The 26,254-nt window shown below is 54.7% G+C and overlaps 1 protein-coding gene across 5 annotated transcripts in view; it reads left to right on the plus strand.

Annotated features, from left to right (window-relative positions):
- The window catches only part of Tp73 (tumor protein p73), a 91,951-nt gene that overhangs the window by 57,344 nt on the left and 8,353 nt on the right, over positions 1-26,254 (plus strand). For all 5 annotated transcript variants that reach the window (XM_008852667.3, XM_029555832.1, XM_029555833.1 and 2 more), the window contains 3 exons: positions 10,084-10,326; positions 23,827-24,013; positions 24,516-24,631. In XM_008852667.3, the coding sequence (XP_008850889.1) occupies positions 10,084-10,326; positions 23,827-24,013; positions 24,516-24,631 (546 nt within the window). The remainder of the gene's footprint in view (positions 1-10,083; positions 10,327-23,826; positions 24,014-24,515; positions 24,632-26,254) is intronic.

Here is a 26,254-nt window from a genome sequence, read left to right on the forward strand (position 1 = left end):
GGGTGACCTGGGCTTCACGATGAGTCCTGCAGACACATGCCTAGGCAGCTAAGTGGAACTTTGGGGGGCACATTTCCCAAGCATGAGGTGTGGAAAGTTCCACATAGCCCTGGCATGGGACTGGGCACGGCCTTGCCTTGGCGGGTAAAAAGAGGGTGCCGCGCGCATACCTCCAGGGAGGCAGCCATTCCCCCCATGCACAAGTCATGTCTTGTTGGCATTTCCGTCCGTTTAATCACAGGCTCGGGGAGACTGTGGGAAACACCGGCGGGTTGGAGGTCTCCAGCGAGCACGCAGGCGGGAAGGATGGCTGTCTCTGCAGGGCCAGGCTGCTGTCAGTCACTAACCCCAGGCGAGCTGCACCCAGGCTCAGACATGCCCACGGGAGAAGACCAGAGTTTTTGAGGCTTTCTTACCCTTAGAAGAATCCACACAGCTTTGGCTGGTGTTCTGGAAGCAGGGGACCCTGACTCCCCATCCCTCAGTGCTGGGGTCAGAGGATGGGTGTAACACTTACCTGGAGGCACAGGGTAGAAGCCTGAGGGTGAACAGGTCTGCAGACCCCTGAGACCCTCATGGTAGCAACTATGGTCGGGGTCACTGTGTGCATGCATGTGCTGGACAAGTAAACACACTCCAGGCCTCTACCTGGAGTTGCTGCCCTAATCGGGGAGCAGAAAAGGGCCAGAGGACAAGAGAACTAGCTCCCACTAAAGTGAGCAGCGCCAGGGCTGGGACCTTGCACTGAGAAGGGAGCACTGCAAAGGGAAGCAGTGGCGGCAGCTCAGAGGAGTCTGAGAGGGACCAGAGCGTCTGGGGCTCTGGCAGCCCCTCCCTCACACCTGTTCCTATCCCAAGTGCTCCTGTGAGGAAGTCAGGGTGGATCCCAATCCCCCTGTCTTGCACAAGGAAGGGGACACATAGCCTGTGGCAAAGCTAGGCTGGGACCCAGGTCTTCTGACTCCCTGCCCAGTTCAAGGCCACCATTGGGTCCTGCCCTAGCAGCTTCTTGGACACAGAGGGATGTGTCAGCTGGAGATCCGGGAGGTGCAGATGTGGACTCTTCCGGTCTCAGCTCCCAGTGACCTGCTAGGAGGGCTAGCCTGGCCGAGCTTTTCAGAGGAGGCAGGAAGGGGCCCCGAGAGGATCTGGAAAATGGAGCTGACAGGCAAAGGGTCCGGCAGTAGAGAGCTCCAAGTCAGAGTCCAGATGGAGGTTTGAGCATGGAGTGGTGTGTGGGAGAGGGGTTAGGGGGAGCCCTCCATGAGGCCAGTGCGGACTGCCTGCCTGAGGCTGGAGCTCAGCAAGGTTTGCAAAAGGAAGGGAGGGAAAGGGATAGGGAGGGGGAAGGGAGGAGAGGAAGACCAAGAAAGGGAGGAAGGAAGGGAAGGAGGGGGAAGGAGGGAGGGAAGGAGGGAGGGAGAGAGGAGGGAAGGAGGAAGGAAGATGGAAGCTTAAACAAGGTCCTCTACCCCTGAGGTCACCATGGCTTTGGCTCCCTGATTGTCTGTGCACCTCAGAGAATTTCAGAGAGCGGGAGGGGAACGATGACCTTGACACCACTGCAGCGGCCTCTCATGCTGCGCACTTTGGTCTCAGCCTTGAGATCCTGGCTGAGGAGAGAAGCTGGCCAAGACCAGGTGGACTGTCAGAGCAGGTGTGGGCTCAGCATGTGGCTGGCATGAAGGGATTTTCCTCCTAGGCAGGTGGGCAAGCCTCTGGCTGGTGGCTGAGAATCAGGGACTGATTGGCCGCTTCAGTTAGTGGACTTTAGTTTCTTTCATAGAGGAGGGAAGGAGGAAGGAAGATGGAAGCTTAAACAAGGTCCTCTACCCCTGAGGTCACCATGGCTTTGGCTCCCTGATTGTCTGTGCACCTCAGAGAATTTCAGAGAGCGGGAGGGGAACGATGACCTTGACACCACTGCAGCGGCCTCTCATGCTGCGCACTTTGGTCTCAGCCTTGAGATCCTGGCTGAGGAGAGAAGCTGGCCAAGACCAGGTGGACTGTCAGAGCAGGTGTGGGCTCAGCATGTGGCTGGCATGAAGGGATTTTCCTCCTAGGCAGGTGGGCAAGCCTCTGGCTGGTGGCTGAGAATCAGGGACTGATTGGCCGCTTCAGTTAGTGGACTTTAGTTTCTTTCATCCACAGAGACCTGGAAGCTTCAGCAGGGAGCCCTTCTCAGAAGCACACCAGCAGCAGGGCCCAGAGCCTGTGCCCCTCTGGGACAGCAGAGCGGGGAGGGAGCCTGGTCAGCCGTTGACACCCCTGTGACCCCCATACCACTCTCTAATCTCATTCCTCTATGTATACTGACTTCTGAGACCCTCAGTGTCATCACCCCTCAGAGAGGTCACGTGAAGAAGATCCAGGGTTCTGTGTGAACAGGTGAGGGAGGCAGGAGGTAACTCAGCTGGGGTACATGTTACCCAGAGAAGTGAGGAAGCCATGAACACTGGGGCAGCTGGAGAGCACAAGGTTTCCAGGACGTGAGTCTGGCAGGCTGAGGCCAAGACGAGCCGTGGTAGCAGCCTGGACCCTGGGCCTTTGCACTTAAATTTGACATTAGGCGTTAAGCTTTACAGGAGGGCTTTTAAATTTTTATTTATTTATCTTTATTTTATGTGTATGAGTATATTGCCTGCCTGTATGTAAGTGCACCTGCGTTGTGCAATGCCCATGGAGGTCAAAAGAGGGCATCAGATCCCCTGGAACTGGAGTTACAGATGGCTGCTAGCTGCCATGTGGGTGCTGGGAATTGAACCTGGGTCCTCTGCAAGAGCAGCCAGTGCTCTTAACTGGTGAGCCATCTCTCCAGCCCCTCTAATCACTATTCTGGAAAATACGTTGTGCAGTGCTGAAGCACGTGTTTATCCTTTGTTGCTAAGCCCTGGGTGTGGTCGTTCCCCCTCATGGTCCATCTTGCTGTCCTGGACTCTTGACAGAGGCTGTTGTGGATGCTGGACAGTGAAGGGCCTGGGTGGGGATGGGACCTGCTCTCAGACTTTAAACAGCCATTCATTTTCCATTTTATGTCTTAGAACAGATCAATTAAAATGGTTTACAAGTTTTTAGCGGTTAACTTGTGACTTGTATATTTTTAAATGTAAAACCACGGAATCTAACTTTCACTTGTGAGTGATCTCAAGGAAAGTGAGGCTTCCTTGGATGGTCAGGACAGTGACTTGTGGGGAGGACGGGATGGACGAAGGAGTCCCTGCCCTTACTCTAGTCCAGGGCACCATCTGTGACCAACAGGAACAGAAATCACACATGCATGGCCACTTCCATCAGAGGCCCCTGAAGGCCAGAAGCTTGGAATCATCGGACAGTGGCTCCATTTGGGAATTTCAGAGTCAGTTTCCTTCACCTCAGGATTCCTGAACATCCAGTTCTGTGCTGGGTGTCAGCAGGACAAGAATGAGAGAGACCCAATCATAGCCCAGAGACAGTGGGCCTGTCTCCTGTGGAGACCCCTGTCCCTGCTCAGCCGCCCTCTGAGTGCATAGACCTGGGTCCTGTCTCTGCTCCTCATGGGGCAGCTAGCTCTGTCCCTTTCTCGTTGGGCTTTACACCTGTAGCATGAGATGCTTCAAGACGAAGGAGCCGGTTTCCTGGTGGCTGGACCAGGGTCACTGCTCTTGAACAACCATCGGTCCCATGGTTTTGGACCTCCTTCCCCTCCCCACAGACATCCTACAAGTTATGTGTGGATTCATTCCCACGATGCAGAAGAGAAGGTAGAGGCCCAGGCATGTGGAGCCCTGCCCAGCCCTGTTCTCTTACCCGTCTCTTGCTTCTGTCCCCCAAGGACACAGTGCTCACCCTGTATCTGTACTCCTACCCCAGTTTAGCTAAGAGAGAATTGCTGGGGAATTGGATGGAGTCTGTGGGGCTGCACTGAGCTCCAGCCTTCACTCCTCCTCCTGTTGCTTAGGGTAGGCAGGACCTTTAGCTCTCCACCAGCTGGGGATTGCCAGAGCTGGGGTCCAGTTGTGGATGTCCTGTGTTTTGTGGCTCTCCTCTGTAGGGCAAGGTCATCAGCTTGCTGTCACCCCTGGGCTTGGAGGGATCAAAGGAAATAATGTGTGGGAACTGAACTGAACCCTCAGCCTGGCTAAGGACAGAGAGCAGGAGACTTTATGGCCCTGCTTCCAGCTGGCATGACTGGGAGGCTCCCAGCAGGTCTGCATGTTGGGCCTCTGAGGCTGAGAGATGATGGACCCTTGGGAAAAACCCTGGCCTGATCTGTAGAGGGTAGAGCTCTCAGAGATCCCCCAGCGACCTGAGCCCAGGACAGGTCTGACCCTCTACTGAGTCTCCAAAAATAGGTGAGGGGCTGTGGGAAGTGACCTGGGGGATTGCTGGACAGTCCTGCCCCCTCTGGACAAGGTCTGGCATGAGACACACAGATGGGGAAGGCCTGTGCTCTCCTCAAGCCCCCATCCCCCTGCAGAACCCTCGTTCCTCATCCTGGCCCTTGGAGTCTCCCATGGAGCCTGTGCCCTGGTGGGCTGGACACTGGAGGACAGACCACCTGCCGGTCCCATGGCCCCCTTGCTCCTCACAGCCTCGTCAGGTCATGCCCAGGAGCCCCACATGCACATGTAGGCACATGTGGGCCGCCCAGGGCCAGGCATGTCCTAATTAGCCCATTATCTTGGAGTTCTCAGTGAAAGCAAAACAAACCAAAAAAGTCCGGGTTTTACCCAGGTTCTTCCCTCGGGGCGAAAGGGCCTTTCTTGGGCTTCCGGGGGCCTCCGGTTCTAGGGGACCCCTATGCTTCCGTGTGGGCCCGCGTAGGCCTCCCTGGCCCTCCCCATTGCAGCACCCTAATGGAGGCAGAAACAAGGGCCAGGCTGAGCAATGAGAAAGCAGGAGAGAGTTTTCTCTGAGCCTGGGGGGGAGTCCCTATACAGAAGGTCCCCCCATTTTACCATTAATAGGGTCTCTGCCATCTTCTGAAGGTGTGAGAGACACTATGACCACACTGTGAGTGAGTGGACGATGTCCCTGGGGATGCAGGAAACGAGCAGGCGCGCAAGGGACAGCATTCACTAGATATGGGGACAGGTTGGTCTACCCGCCGGCCCAGTGCCCCAGGCAGTCTTTAGAGGCGGGCTTCTGTGAGAGGGCCTTAGGTTTGCCATGCCAGCCAGTGTCTGTACTCTGTGCTAGAGGCCTGACTCCTCCTGAAAGTGTGTTGGTCTTCTTATAGAGCGCTCCATAGAGATGTTATCACTGTTCCTTTGGTTTGGTGACTAAGTCCTTGGCACCCACCTCTAATCATTGAAGAATGTGGACAAGTTAAAATATGAACCTCACTGCCATGGGCCTGTACCCTGCTTCTGAGCAAGGAAGACTGGGCTCCTCGCCCATCAGGGGTAGGGCAAGGGTGGGGGCTGCCTTTGCCCACTGCCATTGTCCTGACCTCCCTTCCTATAGCTCTTTGCTAGGTAGATGTTGAACCAAAGGTGGTAGGGAGGAAGAGGCCCTGGAGCCCTGGCCAAGATCCCAAACACAACAAGGGAAGCCCTTCCCTGAGGGCCAGGGCTCCCCTGGAAGACAGGAGAGACAGGGTAGATGATCTCAGTTCATCTCTCCTCATTCCCGGGCAGCCAACGGCCAAGACAGCTGTCGTCCTGACCACTACAGACGGTGGTCGCCATGTTCCCATTTCCATTGCGTTTATTCATTCCTCATTCCTCTGCTCATTTGCTCTGAAAGGAAGTATCTTAAGCAACCATTCTGAACACTGGTGCACCAAACTCAGGGGACGCAGTAGGGGGATCCTGAGTCAGTGGGATCCAGTGGGGTCCCTTGTGTGAGGTCCTGTGTCTGTTGGATCCTCCATGTCTGTGGGATCCTCTGTATCAGTGGGATCCAGTGGGGTCCCTTGTGTGAGGTCCTGTGTCTGTTGGATCCTCCGTGTCTGTGGGATCCCTGTATCTACGAGACTTCCTGAGTCTCTTGGATCTTATTTGTGGGATCCTTTGTATCTGTGGGATTCTTTTGTCTGTGTGATCCTTATCATCTGTGTGACATTCTGTGTCCATGGGATCTTTTGTACTGTGTGATCCTCTATCTCTAAGGGCTCCTCAGCGTCTGTCTGTGGGATCCCTCTATCGATAGGATTTTCTGAGTCTGTGGGATCCACTTTGTCTGTGGGATCCTCTTTGTGTGTTGGATCCCTGTGCCTGTAGGTTCTGTAACCATAAACTCTAATGAATAGGGATCCAGAATATTTGGGGGGAAATTGCGTTTATACTGAGCATGTTCAGACCTTCCTTTTTCTTTATTTCTTGAGCAATGCATTCCAATGACTGCACAGCACATGCAGTGTGTTGGGTATAGTGAGCCATCTAAGTGGTTGACCATGTACGGGAGAAGGTATGTAAGCTCTGTACAAATATTATGCCCTTGTCTGTAAGGGTGGCCATGGGGGCGCTACACCTGATCCCTCACGAACACTGAGTGACGGGCGTAGAACGTGAACCACGTATGGAGTGTTGAACTTCCATATCCACATTAATAAGGTGAAAAGGGGTCCAGAGCTGAGGCTCAGTGGTGGAGCCCTTCCCTGGTCTGTGTCAAACCCCATCGCTGCAAAACAAAACAGCTGGAAGGAACAGGTGAAGGTAATTACTAATTTGCTCCTCTCAAGATAGCTTTATCTTAGTGTGTGGCCACAGGACTATGAAGGAGGCATCCGACCTTCTCCCTGTGGTGTTTGACCTTCTCTCTATGGTATCTGACTTTATCTCTTGGACTGTGGCTAGCTCCTCTGAACTAAGGAAGTGTGACAAGGACCAAGGTCAAAGCTTGGACATGGGAGGTGGAACTAGGGTCAGAGGCCTTGGAAGCCTGTTGGGCCGTGGAGGAGTCTGCAAGGTGCTTGGGTGGGGTCTTTGCTGGGCCAATCACAGTTCTGCCCTTATGTCTTCCGTCACCAAACTCCTATGTAGGCAGCGGGAATAGGACGGTGACCTTTCTGCCAAGGGCCTGTTGTCAGCTATTGGGATGGGGTGGGGTCTCCTCACAAATTGGGAGGCTTGTGAACTGCCTCTTTCTGAGAGGGGCAGCTGTCACATTCCATGTCCCCCTCAAATAGCCTTGGAGCTGAAAGAGGTTAGGGTCAGATTCTTCCCTGATTTTGGACAGCTTTATTACAGTATAATTTATACACCGTACAGTTCACCTGTTTAAAACATACAGTCTAGATGGAGATGGACCTCGGGTGGTAGAGTGTTTGTTTAGCATGCATGAGCTTCTGGGTTCAAGTCCGAGCACTGTATAAACTGAGCATGGTTGGTGTATGCCTAGAATCCCAGCATTCAGGAGATGGATGCAAGGTCACGAGTTCAAGGTCATCCTTCCACATAGTAAGTTCCAGGCTAGTTTGGGCTACATGAGATCCTGTCTTAAAATATAAAAGTAATAAATCGGAGCTGGAGAGGTGGCTCAGCAGTTAAGAGCACTGGCTGCTCTTGCAGAGGACCTGGGTTCAATTCCCAGCACCCACATGGCAGCTAACAACTATGCTTAACTCCAGTTCCAGAGGATCCAATGCCCTCCTCTGACCTCCACAGGCATTGCAGGACACGGGTGCACCCACCTACATGCAGGCCTTACACTCATATACATAAAATAAAAGTAATAGAATTTTTTTTAATGTATATGCATACATTTCCTGCATGTAGGTAAGTGCACCCGTGTTGTTCAATGCCCACAGAGGACAGAAGAGGCTGTCGGATCCCCTGGAACTGGAGTTACGAACAGTTGTTAGCCGCCATGTGGGTGCTGGGATTCGAACCTGAGTCTTATGCAAGAACGGTCAGTGCTCTTAACTGCTGAGCCACCTCTCCAGCCCAGATAATAGAATATTAAAAAAAAAAAAATAAAGCAAGCAAACGAAACACATAGACTTTGCAGTCCAGCCATTATAGTCTGTGGACAGATGTGTGCAACCCTTACCAGGACATTTCCACCCCACAAGAGAGAAGCTCTGCCTCAGCCCCTCTATTTCCTGCAGCCCAGCACCCCTGGTTCTGCCTTTGCCTCTGGCTGTGCCTCTTTTGGGCATTCGCCTACAGGGATCCCCATCTTGTGTCTGCTGAGCACAAAGTTCCAAATTCCATGCACGTCATTGTTGTGTTATCATAAGTAGTACACCGTGTGGACAGTGATATCTAACCTGTTTGTCCACTTGTCTGTTGGGGGACCCTGGTGTCCTGTGGCATAGGAAGTTAGGAGGTGTGGGAGCCTGTCCAGGAACAAAAGGAGGACTCCGTGGTGGAGCAGGGGGCAGGGTCTCTCCTGCAGAGCACTCTGCCCCTCAGTGGATAGCTGGATGGTTCTATACTGTGGAAGCTTTGGCTGAGTCCTCCCGACAAGGTCTTCGCAACCAAGCCCTTATGGTGGGACCCTGAGCAATGGGGAGAGGGTGGAGCTTAGACATTGGTTCAGCTCTACTGTCCCAGTGTCTCAGGGATGGCGTCTCCAAGAAAATCCCTGCCCGGGTCCTCAGAGACCCTGGGTGCAGTGGCCACAGCGGTGGTAAGCACCAGAACCTGCTACCTGTCCCGTCTCCACTCAATCCCCTCCATTGTCCCCTGAGCTGATGCTGGGCAGGACCCTCCCTCCATCCTCTGTGTAGCACCTAGTGTTGGCCTGGACTCTGGCCTAAGTCTAGGACCCTCGTCAAGGAGGCACAGTGGATCCATGGGGTGTTGGTATCACAAGTTGTTAAGCTGAGCACAGCTTCCCCATAGTCCAGGTGGGAGAGCCGTGGTGTGCAGCGCTGTCCAGCACAGGCCCTGGGTCTGGACCTTCCTCCTTGTCTAAGAACACTTATTATTTCAGGGCTTAGAGGAGGCAGACTGGTGGGAGGGGGCGTATGTGACAGGGTTCCAGTTGTGAAGAAGGGAACAGGGTAAAGGGGATGCCCTATCCCCCACTGTCTGAGATCCCAGGTCTTCCCCATCCATCCAGTCTCTGCTAGCCTGCTGCATCATCCAGGGAGTTATTTCCCCTCACAGCCTCAGTGCGAAGTGGGAACAAAGGCCGTGCTTCCCCCCCACCCCCAGGCCCTATGGAGGACTGACTTTGCAGAAAGTTTCCCCAGCACAGAGAAGGAATGTTTAAGCACCTGCAACTAGGGACCCACTCTGGTCAGCATCAGCCATTGGGGGCTAGCCTCCCAAACCCTTCCTGCTTGATGCCTCCAGATTTGGGCTGGATTGTCCTCCAGCTCAGATCTGCTGAGACACCAAAGGTATGGAGGTGTGGGTGGGGCCTCCCTGAAGCTCCTGGGGGAGGCTCATCTATCCTGGGGTCTCATGGATGGTGACCCCCATGGAGACTCACTGAGTTCAAGTTCCTCAGGTGTGTGCTCCAGGGAAAAGGCTAGGCTACTACCTAGGCTAGCCCTGAGAACCAGCAGGGATCCTGGGGTGGAGCCGGCCAACTTGGTGGGAGTGGAGGCCATTGTAATGGAGGCCATTGTAATGGAGATAAAGCCATTGTAATGGAGATAAGGCAAACAGCTTAAAGAAGGCCATCTGGACCTTTGGGGACTGATATGCAGCCCCACCTCTAACATCACCTCAAGGGCTGGACCTAGGGGGTCGCATTTTACCTCCCCAGGGCACCAGAACTCAGGCAGCCTGTCTAGACTTTGAGATTTGATTAGGAAAGTGCAGTGAGACCCCCATCCCACCGCTGCCCTGAGAATGTCGGGTGTCAGGCTGAGAGCTTCCCCAACTAGCCAGCTCTGCTCCAGGTCTGCAAAGCCCTAGTCCACCTTGCAAGTGTCTGGGTGGATCCCAGAAGCCCTGGCAGCCAGGAGGCAGACGGAGAGGGGCAGGCAGGAGAGGTGAATATGTGAGTTTATCCCAACACAAGTAGTGGCCTGTTGGGATGGGGTGGGGGCCCCAGGAAATATTTGGGATGACTTGGAGCCGGCTGGCCCTTTAAGGCTCCTGTAACAAGACACCTCCCTGAACGGGACAGGAGCTAGAGCTGGGGCTTCCACCCTCAGCCCAACGAGTGTTTCTCCCCTCCCTCCTCCCCCTTCCGCGCCAGGCCCAGCTCAATTTGTTCAGCAGCGCCATGGACCAGATGGGCAGCCGCGCGGCCCCAGCCAGCCCCTACACCCCGGAGCACGCCACCAGTGCGCCCACCCACTCTCCCTACTCGCAGCCCAGCTCCACCTTCGATACCATGTCTCCAGCTCCTGTCATCCCCTCCAACACTGACTACCCTGGCCCCCACCACTTCGAGGTCACCTTCCAACAGTCGAGCACAGCCAAGTCAGCTACCTGGACGGTGAGTGGTCCTGTTGCCAGCGGGCATCTGGAGGGTGGCAGGATGGGACACCGGCAAGGGCTGCGTCCACACGCTGTCCACAAGGGGTTTCCACCTGGCCTGAGCCAGGAGGAGCATTGAGTAGGAGGCGGGTCCTGGGGCTGGGCAGTGTGGGTGTGCCCACCCCTCGGACGTGTGTCCAGATCCAGTCAGCCTCCCAGAGGCAGGGTCCCAGAAAGGTCAGAGGTGTTGTAACCAGTGAGGCTCATGGGGCAGGGAGATGGGGCAGCTTTTCCTTTCTGAGCAGAGCCTGGCACTTACTTCTGCTGAGAGTCATGATCCTTCCTCCCTGACAGGGGCTCTCAGAGGGCTGCCTTCACGCAGCGTGGCTGACTACTGGTTGTGGGTTTGGGCTTTGCCTTCACATCTCTGATTATTGACTTGGGATGGGATGGCCAGGTGTGTAAGCACAGAGCTGAGGGCTTGGGTCCTCACTCCTGTGCCTCTAGGAACAGTCTGGCCTGTGGCTGGCTGGGAATTGGCCAATGTTGACAACATCCCACGTGCACACTTGCTGCTAAGTGCTTTGACTTGCCCATGGTTGGGTCTGTGCTTGTTCCCATTGTACAGCTAGGGTAGCTGAGGTATGAGGAGGGCAAGCAGCTTACTCAGAGTTATACAGCTAGTAAGTAAGTGTGGCACTGGGCTCGGGGCATGGTCACTACTGCCATGAGCATTCCTAACCACCGAGCATCCAGGTCTAGACTGCTGTGGGAAAAAAGGCTACAGGAAGTGCCTGGTGAGGCTTTGGGGACTCTGGCCTGCAAGTGCAGGGCGTACAGGGCATACAGGGTATTGGGTAGAAAGGGCAGTCCCAGGATCTTCCAGGTCTCCATGGCCAGCTAAAGATGGGATTGGAAAGCCTGCCCTGTCCAGGGCTACAGGACATACAGGTCCAGCCCACCGAGCGGCATCTTCATCATCCACCCTCTCTAGGGAACAACTGGAGCTAGAGATGGGGAGGTCTGTGTAGTGCAGAGTCTATCTCATGCCCTCCTTGGGGGACGCTGAAATGGAGCAATCCCCTACCCAAGGCTCATCTGTTTTAAAAACCAGGTACTAGCCGGGCATGGTGGCATATGCCCTTAATCCCAGCACTCGGAAGGCAGGGGCAGGTGGATCTCTGTAAGTTCAAGGCCAGACTGGTCTACATACTGAGTTCGAGGCCAGTTGGGGATACACAGAGACCTTGTCTCAAAAAGACCAAAACAAACAAACAAAAAAACAGGTCCCAAGATTGTCCCTGCCACCCAGAGCCCTGTTGGCCATGGCTTTCCCATGCTTTGTAGGAGCTGGAGAGCTGGGCAGAGCTGGTGGTCTGGCCTGATCTTGCCGGTGGCCACAGATGGTTGGTCTAGTTGGCCTGGGTCTGGGCCTTCCTACAGGTGCTTCTGGTTGTTTCTCATGGTGCGCTCCCCAGCTGCTGGCCCATCCTTATGGGAAGACTCAACCCAGCTCCTGGGGCTCTGATGGGTTCCAGTGGACCAAGAGGGGCTGGATGACTGTGACACTTTGTCCAGGGATTCCTGACCCCAGCAGCCAGTTACTGCAGACCCTGGCCTTGTGCTCCATTGCCCCATCTGCAAATGATTGCTCCATGCTGACCAAAAGGTGGCGAGGGTCTGAGATGGTTCTGGTATAGTAAGCAGCTCTTACACCTGTATTGGGACAGTGGAGATGAGGGAGCCATCCGGCTCGGGTCTCCTGAAGTTGGTCTTCCTGTACTGCCTGTAGCTGGAGGGGGAACTCTAGACCCTCCTGCCCCTCCTACTAAATGACCTGGGGTCAGGCCAGGAAGCCCAGGAGACACAGGAATACCTCTAGTGACCGGGAGACACAGCACTGCTCCAGGAAGCCCAGGAGACATAGCACTGCTCCTGTACTGTCAATACATCCCCAAGTCCTTCTTCCCCTCTGAAGGTGAAGGGAAGTCTGCCATCAAGGTCTGTGTGGATGGCGATGTCTGGGGGAAGTTCTCAAAACCCTGGCTGCTGCTTGTGGGGTTGCCTCCTCTTTGCCTGAGGATGTTGGCAAGGTCTCTGCCGTGTCTGCAGGCTCAGGGTGTCTCAGATGGTTGGAGCTGGTCCTCAGGAGAGACAGGCACTGCCCTCTCTGTTGGTTACCCCCTCCAACCTAGGGTCTCTGTCACCCCTGTGAGGTATGTAGCATAAAGCTGCCCTGTCAAAACTGTCCTCCTGAGTGGTTGCTCCGGGTGGAGACAGTCCTGACTAGCCAGCCACATCAGGGGCAAGGGGAATGCTCGGCCTCCTAACCCAGCCTTCATCTGGTGCCAGGGCAGCAGAGTCAAGCCTTCTGGCGAGAGGATGCTATTGCTCACCACGGCCCCCTCCCAGCCCTATCATGCAGGGGGTAGAGGTGGGACTGACATTGATAATGAGATTTTTGGCACCTTGGCGATCTGGGAGCGGACACCCAAGGGCTTTTCTCGTTGTCGAGGGAAGGGGTGGGCGGCAGCAGCTCTCAGCTCTGGGGGTCCAACTGTGTGGGCACTGCCCAGACTTGCTGCCTAGGCCTCTGCACTGAACCACACTTGGCCCCCGCCACGCCACTGGCTGGTAACTGATAGATAATTCACATTTTTCTCAAGTACAATTCCATATTGACTGCTGCCTTCGTTCTTTTCCCAGATCAGCAAAAACACCCTCGCTGGCCTCCAAGCGACCACAGCTGTTAATGGGGCCTTTGGCTTTGGTGTTGCTGAGGCCACTGTGAGCCTCTCCAGGCCTGGGGGGTCTGCCTGCCCCGACCAGCTTCCCTCAGCCTGAAGATCTGCTTGCACAATAAGGGGTCTGGGGTCCTGGGCTCATGGCCCTGCCTGTATGTAAACACACATGTACATTTGTACATGAGATCCCATACACATAAGCACACAGGCATCCATGTTAATGTATATATGCACATGGAATCATGTATGAACACATGCATGCATAAGGCCCCACATGCATGAACACATAGGTACACGAATTTGTGTAGTGCATGTACATATACCTATGTGAATACAAGGATGTGTATAGGACATATGTACACATACGTATACACATACACGTGCAAACATACATGTGCACAAGGTCCCACATGCGTGGATGCACAAGTGCACACACACTTGTGTGTGTACACATACACAAATGCAAATGGACATACATGTGTATAAGTCCCCACATGCATGGTGGCATGAGTGTACATATATGCACATTTGAACACATAGGTGTGCATGTATGTAAACAAATGTAGTCAGGCATATGAACACATATGCTGGTCTCCCTGGGTTATAACATCCCCGCTCCCCATAGAAGACTATGAAGCAGGTGGATCAGCCAGGAAAGAGTTTTGGGTTGGGCATGTATGAGATTGTAAGCTGGGTATGAGTGACAGGCACATGGGTCGCTGTGGGAGTGGGCGTCTGCAGGCAGGGTGTGAGAGCTGAGCTGACTGCCTGTGTCCTGGTCCCCAGTCTGCCTGTGCCTGGACTGCTCCTCCTCTCCTCTGTCTCTTGATGTCCTCTCCTTGAAAAGGACAGATAGGCTGCTCATTGGACTTCTTAGACTGGGGCTGGTGCAGGGTGGGGGGGCATCCCATAGACACCCAAGTTTGTCAGATGTGCTGGCCCATGCTTGCACAGTTTTAAGACCCAATCAGGACCAGAATAGAGACAGACTCTGGGAAACGTTGTAGTTGTGAGCAAAGGCTTGGTGCTCAGGGGGCACTGATGCTGTGTGGACTGGTGGGGATGGGCCAAGAATGACAACAGTTGCTTTCGACCCAGTTTCCTGACCGCCCTTGAACCTTATGGGAGTTGAGGCATGGGCTTCTCGTACCCAAGCAGTCAGATGACAGGGATCCAGCTGCTGACCAGCTCCAACTCAGCCCCTTCATGCTGACTTTGCCTTGCCAGGAGAGGTGGCTGTCTTCAGTGTTGGCGAGAGTTAGAGACAGGGCACTGCAGCCAGGCAGGAGAAAGCCCTTGTGGATGGTAACCCTGGTCTAGCATGGGCAGGCTGTGGCACAGTAACAGCTGGAGAGGCAGCTGTGGGAGACCAATGGTGAAGGCAAACCCAGGTGGGAGGGCTTGGCTAGCTCCCTGGAGCACCGTGGATGAATGGATAGCTTGGACAGGGCCCTGAGTAACCTCAACTACCCTTAGCCTCCGTGTGTGTGTGTGTATGTGTGTGTGTGTGTGTGTGTGTGTGTGTGTGCTGGGAGCAAGCCCCCACCCACCCTCCCACCAGCCTCAGCCCTAGGAACACGTGAAGGCGGATGGGAAGCTCAAGGGCTCCACAAGGGATTCCTGGGGAGGACGGGGCTGAGTCAACACTAATGGATTCGGAGCAAACTTTCCAGCCCCTCGGAGGTTTGCAAGGCAGAAGAATAGAGGAGGTGTCCCAACATGATTGTGGTATCAATTGCGTTATCCTAAAAGTTTATGGAATGCGTAAGTGGAATTAATACCTTCTGCTGGCACCAGGGGCAATTATGTGTATTTAAAGCCTCGGGAAAAGTTCTAACAATGTTTATTGTGGAGATGAAACGTGAATTATTAGGGGAAACAAAAGCACTTAGGGAGGAATAGCAGCAATTGCTCGTATTGTACACAGCTCTGCAGGGAGGACGGGCTTCCAGTAGGCTAGCTGTCTAGGTCTCTGTTGGGTATCTGCTGCCGAAATGGGTATCTCTGCCCCCTCTCCATCCTCCTGATGGCCTGAGGAACTTTGTCCCCCAATGGGCACAAAATCAAGCCTGGAGGCTTGCACCACTGAGTCCACCTGTAGCAGTCGTTGCTGAGAGCGCTTGGCGGCTGGGTGGTCACACCACATACCTCCAGGGTTCTGATAGGGGATGTGAAGCAGGCCACTTTGAGGGACAGGATTCTAGCCCATAGGTTTGGGGTTGTGGAGGAAAGAGCTCTACTTTGCATGCTATGAGCTGTCCGTTTTCAGAGACTTGGCCGTATGGACCTGGAATGTGGCTTGTGGTTCTCTACCCTGTTCTCTCCACTCAGGAAGGCCGGCGTGATGCTGGGAAAGCCTAGAACAGTCCCCTTTCCCTGATGCTTCCCCAGGCTCTCTTGCAGCAGCCCATGCACACTGAGGAAGACCTTGCAGAGAGCAGCTGGAAACCTGATCTGAGTGTGGTGGTAGAACCCAGTTCCCCAGTTCCCCATTTTCTCATGTTCTGTGAATGCAAACTGGTTACAGCCATGACATCACAGAGCCCCAGGCACCATCCCTCACCCTGTGGTAGACAAGCACACCTCCTTTCCCACTTTACAGATGAAGAACCCAGAGAGCAGGTGAAGGACAGGTCACCCATCAACAAAGGGTGGAGACAGGATGGTGATCCCTACAATGTACAACCACTACAGTTCTACCATCCCACTTTATAGCTGGGAGAGAGGCCAGTAGAGGAGGGTTCACCGTGGACTGAAGCCAGATAGGGTGTGGGGCACAGGCAAGGTGAACACCATAGCTGAGCAGTGAGTTGAATTTTGCATCTGCCCCTCCAGGCTGGTGGTTGGTTTATAGGGGAACCACTCAGGATTTATCAGATCCCCCTTAGAAGCCAAGCTAAATTAAGCCCAAGGTACATAGATGGGTCCCTCCAGAACCACTGGCTACATCCTGGAGGCCCAGGCCCTGCTGTCTCCCCCTCAGACAAGCTCACAACCATCCCTGGGAACTCTGCTGTTGCTTTTCTAAGAGGTGGTGTTCTCTGGGCTTTGAGAGTTAGAAAGAAGGGGCCTCTGTCACTACCGCTGATCTGTGGGGACGGAGTGGTGGGCCGAGCCTGGTGCTCTGGGGCATTGTGGCGGGAGGCGGCAGCTGGGCTGTGCAGTAAACGTGCTGTTTATTCATTTTATGTGTTTTGCCTGCATGTGTGTAAGTGCACCCATGTGTGCAATGCCCATGGAGGCCAGAGGAGGGTGTCGGATCCCCCTGGAACTGGGGTTAGGGTTGATTGTTAGCACCAGGTGGGTAGCCAGTGCTTTTAACTGCTGAGCCATCTCTCCAGCCCTGTACAGTGCATTTGAGGGCACAGAAGCCCTTTGGAAAAGTTGTTGGCCTGGCAAATAAGGCCAAACATTCAGTGGCCTGGACGCCAGGCTCACCCCAGCATGTCTGGTGTGGGTGCCCGCCTCTCTCAGCAGCGTCGCCTGAAGCCCATGCCACGTTGGCTCACTTGGTGCTTTCCATGTTCAGGACGATCTGGGGAGGCCTCCCAGGCCTGGGGAAGATGAAGCTGGGCTTGGCCTTGCTCTGTGCTCAGCCTGGCTCAGGGGTGGGTGTGAGGGAAGGCTCCCGCTATGCTATGCTATGCTATGCTATGCTATGCTATGCTATGCTATGCTATGCTATGCTATGCTATGCTATGCTATGCTATGCTATGCTATGCTCACTGTGGGTTCGGAGATTTAGACCCTGGAACAGTCTTGCCCCAGGGCTACAGTGAAGATGTCCAAAACTCGGTGAAAACTTGAATTCCATCCCAATGGCTAGTGCCTTCAGTGCTGAAGAATGACCCCCCTCCATGTGTCCTCAACTTCCCTCCCCGGCCTCCAGCGGTCACCAGCTCCAGAGGATGTATGGAAAGCCACAGGTCCTGAAGGAAGGGACTAGTCAGTCAGTCAGTATCCAGAAGGGTCACAGCAGGAGGGTCAGCTTGTCCTATAATCCCAGACACTGTCTTCAGTTCTCACTCTGGCAAGGCTGTAGCTGATCCTGCCTTGTGGAAACCAGTGTTTGGGGTGAGGGTGGGGGCTTCACCACTGGCAGCCGAGGGGGCCTCTGTGCAGTGCACAGAACAGGCTGGCGCCGGTTTTTCTGTGGGGCTCTATGCCGGGCAGTCCTGTGGCACCCCAGCCCTATTCCCTGGGCCTTTACCAAAACATTTCCTCCTAGAGTCCAGCGACCAGAGGCCAGAGGAGAGACTGGCCACAGCTGCCTGCTGCTGGCTGCTCCATGGGTGGCCGAGGCACAAGGCAGGTCTGCTGCTGGCTGAGTCAGGAAGGAAGGGGTGACAAAGGGACCCAGTGTGGACTGTTGATGAAAAACACAACTCTCACCTTAAAGGGGATGAGAGATGGTTTATTCTGGAGCCAGATATGGGTGACCGTGGCTGGGAACACAGATTCCGGTTACCCCAAATTCCAGGTTCCAATGTGGAAGCAATTTGATGACGTTTTTATAGTAACGGAACAAAAAAAGTCATACATCAAGGCATCCTTCAAATACATTGGTGGAAACGTTAGGTGGGCGGTTCCGGAAACAGAATCTCTGCTCTAGGCCTCAGGTGCAGCTGATGACGCTTGGCCTTTTGATCAGTGGAAGCTAGGGTTTTGTTGATACATTCCAAAATGTTTTTTATCTGTTAGCTCCAACACAGAGGTGGACAAGGAATGGCTGTTTAGGAGGCTGAAGAGATCCCAAGCCACATTGCAATTAGGCTCTGGGCCTGCAACATTCCAAACCATCTGTAATCACTGATGTGCTAATCGGTTAACCAGCCTCGCAGAAGGTTGGGTATGAAGATGAAGCTGTTTTCTGGGAATGCTTTACTTCCCTGTCACATTCTCTGTCCTTAAGGTCCCCAGATGGGGCTCTGGGTCCTGGAATAAGATTAGATGGACCGACTGGGGGCAGAGGGAGCTTGGTGACAGCACTTGCAGCAGCTCCCAGGGAAGTCTCAGGAAAGGCTCATTGTCATCATGACAATGGCCCTCTGGAGCTGGGGCTGGAGTAAGGGTGCTAAAGGACAGGAGACTTATCACACAGCATCTCTGCAGCAAAGCCAGCTGTCCCCACCTGACCAGCTGCCTGCCTGGGAACCTCCATCCACCACTGACAGCCTGATGACAGGAGAGACAGCCCCCAGCAGGACCAGGAAAGCCTCTTCACTCCCAGGGACATAAGGCCAGCCCAGAGCTGCCTGTCTGTCCTTGCACTGAGGTCCCTCTTAGAACCCAGAGGTGTTGAGGGCCAGTCTGTCTGGACCCTGATCTCAGGTCCCTGACATGTCAAGCCCAGTGGTGACAAAGGGCCACAGATGGATGTGGCAGGTCTAACCATAGAGGACAGAACCAAATTCAAACTCCCAAGACTTCCATGATCCCCTACAGTGTGTGGAGACTCCGCCCTACAGCGAACAATGCTACAGTAGCCGATACCACTGGCATCGTTTAACTCCGGACTGTTCTAACACTGGACTGCCCGGAGGTCCCATCTGATCCCCCAGGCGAAGGGCTTCATTTCCAAGGCTGCCCCCCTGTAAGTGCCATTACTTTGCTTGTGACACCTCTGTCCTCTGGGGCTGTCAGTATGTTCCAGCGGCTCACAGGACTCTGGAAACCACTTATCTAGATACTCAAGCAGATGAAGAGATGTGTAGCATAAGATGTAGGGGAGTGATGAGTGGGCAGGGTGAGGGGAGCTTGGGATGAGATGTGGGAAAGAGACTCATGGGATGAGGGGCAAGATGCAGGGAGACATACACGAAGGGAGGTGTGTGGAGAAGGTGCGTGGAGCAAGGGGGAGGAGGGGTGTGACTTTCCCTGCCCTCCTGGCTCTGCCCTCCCTGAGCACGGTCTCCAGGGACCTCTACAGGTCCAGCTATACAGACACTGACCAAGTCCTATCATTTGGACTTTTGCGGAGGCTTCATTATATAACCATGATTAATCAGGGATCAATCGACTTTCACCCCCTGATTCTCCCCGAGAAGCTGGGGGTGGGGTACTGAAGTCCTGCCTTGATCTTTCCAGGGACCAGCCTCAGGCCTGAAGATACCTAGAGAGCAGTCTTCAGCTAGTTATTAGCGGGGAAAAAAAAAAAAGGCTCTGTCACTTTGAGGATCCCCTGACTTTTAAGAGCTGTTTACCAAGAACCAGAGATGTTGCCAAATACATGTATTTCACAGTATTTCAAGGTCTGGGTGCTGATCCACCCTAACTCTGCCAGCAGCTTTTGGAAGCAAAGCTTTAGTCACTAAGACAGACTGGAGGTCCGGTGAAGGGTCAGTGTGGACCCAGGAACCTTACTGAGAAACCAATATGGACAAGGCCTGCCGTGTCCCCAAGTCTCTATGGAGGCCCCTCAGCTATACATTGCTTCCCAGCTTTCCCAACCAACACCCTCCCCCTCTTCTCTGGGTTGATGTTATGAGGCCCTCAGGCATAGGTCTCAATATGTTCCCTCACTACCCAGCCTACGGCAGAAACCTCTGGAAGGTTCTCTGCCCATGCAGGGTCTAAGCAGGCCCAAGCCCTATGCACTGGGGCCCTCTGGCTCCCCAGTCTTGGCATAATGGAGTGAAGTATCTCCCGGAACATCAATGTATGGTTCCTGCCTGTTTCTTGGGATTGCCTCAAAGGCATGGTGAGGCAGGCTGCCCAGCTCCTGAGGGTGCCCCAGCTAGCCCCTGGCCTCTCCCTGAGGAACAGGTCTTGTCCATGGTCTCTGTCCACACACAGGGCAGCAGTCAGGCTGCATGTTTCTCCCCCTGGGTGCCCCCTGCCCATTCCCAGCCCACAGCTCTTTAGGAATGATCATTGTCTGTTTCTTGTGTACTTGATGGACCAGGCGCTGAAGCCTGAGACCTTAAAAGACCTGGGTTCGTACAGTGTGGACCCTCCTTGCCCTTCAGCTACAGCCTGGCATCAGAGAGCTGTGACATAGGCTGGGTCGACTGTCACTCGAGTATTGTTCCCGTCTGTAGGCCCAAGGGGTGACCCCCGCGCACTGTCTCCTATGAGGGCTCCCTATCCTGTATAAGAGCCCACCCCATACTCAGCTGCACTCTGTCAGCCACAGAAATGGGAGATCACGGCAGTACATTGTGCCAAGATGTGCTTACAGAGGGGCCTGTACTAGGCAGGTGTCACCACGGAGAAAGGAACACAGGGCAGCCACAACTCAGGGCTGTGGACCTGGGCCCCTCTAGATTTGAGAGATCAATCTGAGCCTCCCATATTCCGTACACTGTGAGTTGGATCAGCCTTTGGGGAAGTGTAAGCCTGTGACCCTCAGGGTGATTTTCAAAGGGGTCTGTAGACCCAGAGAAAACACACACACACACACACACACACACACACACGGAAAATAGATAAAAGTGGGCTATGAAAAAAAATCATTTAAAAAAATAAAAGCCCCCACCGCAGGCCCGTCTTTCAGAATCTGTCCTAACAGATTCACCCAAGCTGGTTAACGGTATTTGCGGTTTGCAAGATGCTACATGTCCTAGGAAAATGACAGACAAGTTATTATCACCTCTCCACTGTCCTCCTGCCCAAACCTGCCTGTGCTGGGCACCCAGCTGCCGAGAGCCAGTGCGAGAAAATTAACAGCCCTGTGCCGTGCCCGCCCTCTCCCGCCCTCTCACCCGCCAACCTGCTCCAGCCCTGCCAGGCAGGGGGCTTCCAGCCAGGCCTGGCCCATCTTGAACTGGGTGGAGAAGGAGAGGGAGGGAAGGAGGGAGGGCGAGAGGAGGAGTCGGAGAGGGGCCACGGTGAGAGGGATGGCTGCTCAGACTACGAGGTCTGGGCAAAGTATTTCCTGTAAGTCCCTCGGAACACACGCATCTGCGCAGGCAAGTCTAGACTGCTCTGTGTCAACAGCCGAAGATAAATAAGATTTTATCAGCTCGGAATCTGTTGAAACACATCCATCTAGCGGTTCAGGGGAAGGAGAGGCAGGAGGAGGGCGGCAGGCATCCACACGTGACCCCTCTGTAGAGGAGACATCTACCAACGGGTCCCTTCCTGCCTCTTCCTCAGACTCCAACCCTGAAGGCTGATCCTGCCAGCTCTGTTCAGGAAGGAGCTGGGGGAGGGCTGGCCTCTTCCTGGGCTCAGGGCTTGGGTAGCCTAGGAATCTTCCCCAGGGGCTGCCAATATTACCCTCTGATGCTCTCAGGTGCAGGGAAGCCTTGTTATCCTCCCTGAAGCTTCCCCACCCTGATTAGGGTGAACTCCCTGGATTCAACCCATGGCTGGGATGAGGCTGGCAGCTGGATGTGCCCCCAGAGACCCATGGGCATTGGATTGGGGTCACCAACCTTGTGGGGAGTGTGATCAGGTTAGTTCTGGGGTGCAGAAATGAAAAGCGACCTTTGCCTTGCCCCGGAGCAGGAGTCCCCGTGACTTTCCCCCTTGGATTGGGTTTCCCTCTGCACTGACTGGGTGAGAGACTGTCCAAACCAAGACTTCTTGGAGTTCCCACAAGCTGGTTCTCACTCCGAGAAGGGACCGTTCCTCTAAAGCTGCGGTGTGGTACCAGGGACAGCTCCCGACGTCTGGAGCACCTCCCCAGGGCGGGGCATCCATGGCGGTGGGGGGGGGCTTTCAACTCTGCTACCCAGCCACGTGTTCCTAGGTTTCCCCAGACCTCCTGGGAATCCCACTTCCAGCCGTGGAGGGCAGTATCGCCTTGTGCCCAGTCCAAGATACCCTTAGGCACAAGAGCCACCTGAGGAACAGGGCTGGGGCCTCCGTTAGCAGTGGCAGTGCACGGCAGGGGGTGCAGCCAAGTAGCCCAGATCTCGGAGGACAAGTGGGCTGCAGGACTGGGGGCAGGACTCCAGGGATAGCACTGAAGGTCAAGCAAGGTTTGAAACCACCTGCTGTGCAGGAGTGGGTGGGAAACCCTGATGCTGTCTCCTGCGCTGGTCTGCACTCTGAGCTTGACTCCCTCCTAGGAACACGGAGGAAGAGCTCTCCTTGCAGGCATGTTAGAGATGCCCAGGAATGCACCTCAGGGCCGTCACACATAGCCTGCTCCCAACTCATCTTGGCCCGGGCTCTTATTGGGTCTAACGGCCCCATCTCAGGACTTGGACTGGAGCACTTAGGAGCCTCTGGGTGGTCAGCCCTGGAAAGGCCACTGTAGGAGATCCCAAGTTCACAGTCTCCATCAGCTGTGCCCGCCCTACCTTACCTGCCGTTGAGAGAAGTCATGGTGGATAAGGTGCCCCCAGACCTTGCTAGCCCTCTGATACACAACTGGCACCTTGGGGTCTCATGGTAAGGCAGTGGTAGACAACTTGGCAGTTCTCATGTACTCTGGGGATGGGGATGATGTCTCTTCCTTTAGAGTGATGCAGTGTTTATAAGGACAGGGGTTCACATACCAGCAATCATCCCCCAGAAAGTAAAATTTACTGTCCTGGCATGGCCCCAAGCTGACCCTTCATGAATACAGCCAACTTCTTTGGCTGCTGACCCTGCTTTTCAAAACAGCACCTCAACCCTCCTGCAGGATCTCATGTGAGAGTCTCTCTTGACCTTTAAACAAGGAAGACTTCCCCTGCTTGCTTGGTGAGCACCTGCATAATGCCCAGGACACATGGGTTTCAGCAAGCCCCTTGTAGGGGACCTTAAGCCTGCGGATATTGGGGGATCGGGAGCCCCCACTGTGCTTGGCAAAGGGAAGGCTGTGGATGTGTGAGCTGCGCTTCCTCTTCCAGGTCCTCTTAGAACATCTCTGGCCTGGTTTCCCCAGCTGTCACATGGATGGTGGTGAGCATTTTCCAGGGTGCTTACAGCCGCTGTAACTCATGATTCTATGTCGGTTTGGGGCACAGAAAGAATGGGGTGTCATAGAAATATCCTTTAAACTTGAGGCCAGGGAACCTCTGCCCTCCCTGGGTAAGGAGTGTAGAGTCCTCAGGGCTGCCAGGAGCCAGAGTGGAGGGTCGGCCAGCATGAAAACAAAGGAACGGTGCTGAAGTGGTCTTAGCAGGGCCGGCTCAGTGCTTAGATGGGTGACCTGGGCTACCGGGTATGGACTTAGAAGGGTTCCATAAGTGGCTTTGCTTTATTTATAAGGCTAGCATCCCCTTGCCCCTGGGGCAAGCCCTGGTATGAACTCTGGTCCCATCAGGTTCTAGACTGGGGGAACTGGGCCTTGTAGTCCCACAGTGGCCTTTACATAGCTGTCTGGACTTGGTGGTTCTAGTTTGGGGAGTCAGTGCTGGTGTGACTGACCGACACGTGAGGTCTGGCTGGTCCAGAGAGGTCTCCATTGGAGGGCCCACCTGCAGAGTGCATTTCCTCTGTGCAATGACAGAAAAAAATGCAATTCTGGGCTTGTAAACCGGCTCGGTGGAACAAACCTACCTCTACAGCCAGACCTCTTTCAGCCTGGAAAGTAAGGCCTAACCCAGGCAGACTGGCTCCCAGCATCCCATCCAACAACTCCTTTCAACAGTGCTGTCCTGTCCTTTAGCACCCTTTGCCCACAGGGTCTACCTCTGAAGCCAGTGGGATCCAGATGAGCAGTGTTGAGTGGGTACCAGGGCATGCCTGCCCATCTTCAAGCTTTGAAGGGATGCCTGGAAAATCTGAGGGGATACACAGGGGCTGGCCTCATCAGAGCACTTGGGAAAGGGATCTCCAGGAGGCGCAGCCCAGGTAAGCTAGGCTGCGGTCTCAACCTGATGCCCCTCTCCCTCCAGTACTCCCCACTGTTGAAGAAGCTGTACTGTCAGATTGCCAAAACGTGCCCCATCCAGATCAAGGTGTCCGCACCACCGCCCCCGGGCACTGCCATCCGAGCTATGCCTGTCTACAAGAAAGCAGAACATGTGACCGACATCGTTAAGCGCTGCCCCAACCATGAGCTGGGCAGGGACTTCAATGAAGGTGAGGCCCAGAGTCCACAGACCTCCCCAGCACCATGGCCAGCAGTCTGAGAGCCACACTTACAGGGAAAGCCTGGCCAGGCACACAAGTGGGAAATGCTGGGCCAGCCAGATGTAGGCTGGCAGTGTGGTTGGCGGTCCCCTCCAGGGGATTTTGAGCAAGTGCCTCCCCAGGTCCTTTTCCGCCCAGCTCTGACTGTAGCCCCAAGAGGCCAGTGTTCCAGCAGGGGTGTGGTCCGGGAGAGCTCCCAAGGACAGTGTGTGGAGTGCCCTTCCAGTGGGCCTGGTGAAGCCTATGTCTTTGCCCTCCACGGGTCAGAAGAACTGGGAACAGAGTCACTGCCAGACTCAAAGGGCACCAGACTGAGGGCTGCATGACCCTCAGCCTTGCCTGGCACTGCCGCTGGGATAGGCCCAGTGGTCCTGGTTTTGCCATGCACCTGGCACAAGGGTGACAAGATAGAGGCCAGGCCTGTCTCTGAAGCTGTGTCCCCTCCTGGCAGGACAGTCTGCCCCAGCCAGCCATCTAATCCGTGTGGAAGGCAACAACCTCTCCCAGTACGTGGATGACCCCGTCACCGGCAGGCAGAGTGTCGTGGTACCCTACGAACCCCCACAGGTAGGCTGGAAGCTAGACTGGGCCACAGAGCCAGCTTTACAAGTTGGCGTCCCTGGGTCCCCGATCCAGGTTCAGCCCATGTCATGGGGCCTTGGGGTCCCTGGGTTCCTGCTCCAGGTTCAGCCCATGTCAAGGAGCCTTTCCTTCCCTGGTACCCGGTACTCACTTGTGACCACATACTATACATACTGACCCTTAGAGCCAGGCCCCAACACGTACTGTACATACTGACCCTTAGAGCCAGGCCCCAACACATATTGTACATACTGACCCTTAGAGCCAGGCCCCAACACGTACTGTACATACTGACCCCCAGCACATACTGTACATATGCACACACTGGGCCTTAGAGCCGGACCCCAACACGTACTGTACATACTGACCCCCAACACATACTGTACATATGCAAATACTGAGCCTTAGAGCCGGGCCCCAACTTTACTGTCTCAGGGCTTCAGCTCTACATTGGGTGTGGGTCACATGACCTCCAGGCCTTTAGCCCTGCCCTCTCAAGAGTGCTCCTCCTGTCTGTTCCTCCATGTGCCAGTCCAGCCTCAAATTCCTAAACATGGCAGTGAGGCAGTGTCCTAGGCATCTCAGACTCCACTGAGATCAAGGCGGTTAGCATGTAGGGGAATGCCAGGCTGGGTGCTGGGGATCACGGAAGGACCCCTAGACCAGCCTGGGGAAGATCCTGGAATGGAACTATGGGGCACCAGAGCTCTGGGCCCTGAGTTCAGGAGAGTAGGGGTTGGACCTTAGCGAGGACCTGTGTACAGAGCCTTGGAAGTGGGGTGCAGGCTGAAGGCCAGAAGACCTCACCAGAGGTGAGGGGACAAGTGGAGGCTGAGGACCAAGCTGGAGGTGGAGGTGCAGGTGCAGGCAGAAGACCAAGTTAGAGGTGAGGTGGCTCAGGGTGAATATGGGGTCCTCAGCTGGAGGTAAAAGGCACAGCCTGGAGGTGGGGGGCTGTCGGTACAGATGAGCAGTCCAGGATGGAGCTGGTGGTTGCAAAAGCTCCTGGAGTGAAGAAAGACAGGTGGATGGGGCGGTAGAGGGTCTGACTTTTAACAACAGAGGGTCCTGCGGTGTGGTAACCATGCTGGGTCTTGTGGAGCTGGTTGGGGTCAAAGGCCCAGGTGGAGGAAAGTTGCACTGCAGGGGTGATGGCGGGTGACATAGAGCATCAGGACAGGTGGCTCTGAGGACTGGGGACAGTTTAGCTCCATCCCTGTGCTGATCTGAGATCTGCCCCCACCCTTTGCCCAGCCCTGTGGTCCTCTCAGGCAGTTTTACAATCAGTTATGTCAGTAGGACTAGGTTCAGGAGGGTTTGCCCCCACACACACACACCAGCACCCCCTCCCCATTCCTCACCTGCTCAGGCTTGTGGAAGAAGTAGGGCTTTCGCGCCCTCTAGTGGCTGCCGGGTGCCGGTTCTGTGAAAGGCTGAAGTTTTCCCAAATCCGGAATGGCTTTTGTGTCCTATTCCAGGGAGACCATGAAAATTGCCGGGTTTGTGATTCTAGGATGTTCAGTGGTCAAGAGCCCTGGGTTCATAAATTGACTCTGCCCCCAACCCCCTGGAAAACAGGGTGTGCTGGGGGATCCTTTGTGTTCTGCT

The sequence above is a fragment of the Nannospalax galili genome, unplaced genomic scaffold (genome assembly GCF_000622305.1).
Source record: "Nannospalax galili isolate Female #2095 unplaced genomic scaffold, S.galili_v1.0 scaffold806, whole genome shotgun sequence".
NCBI lineage: Eukaryota > Metazoa > Chordata > Mammalia > Rodentia > Spalacidae > Nannospalax > Nannospalax galili.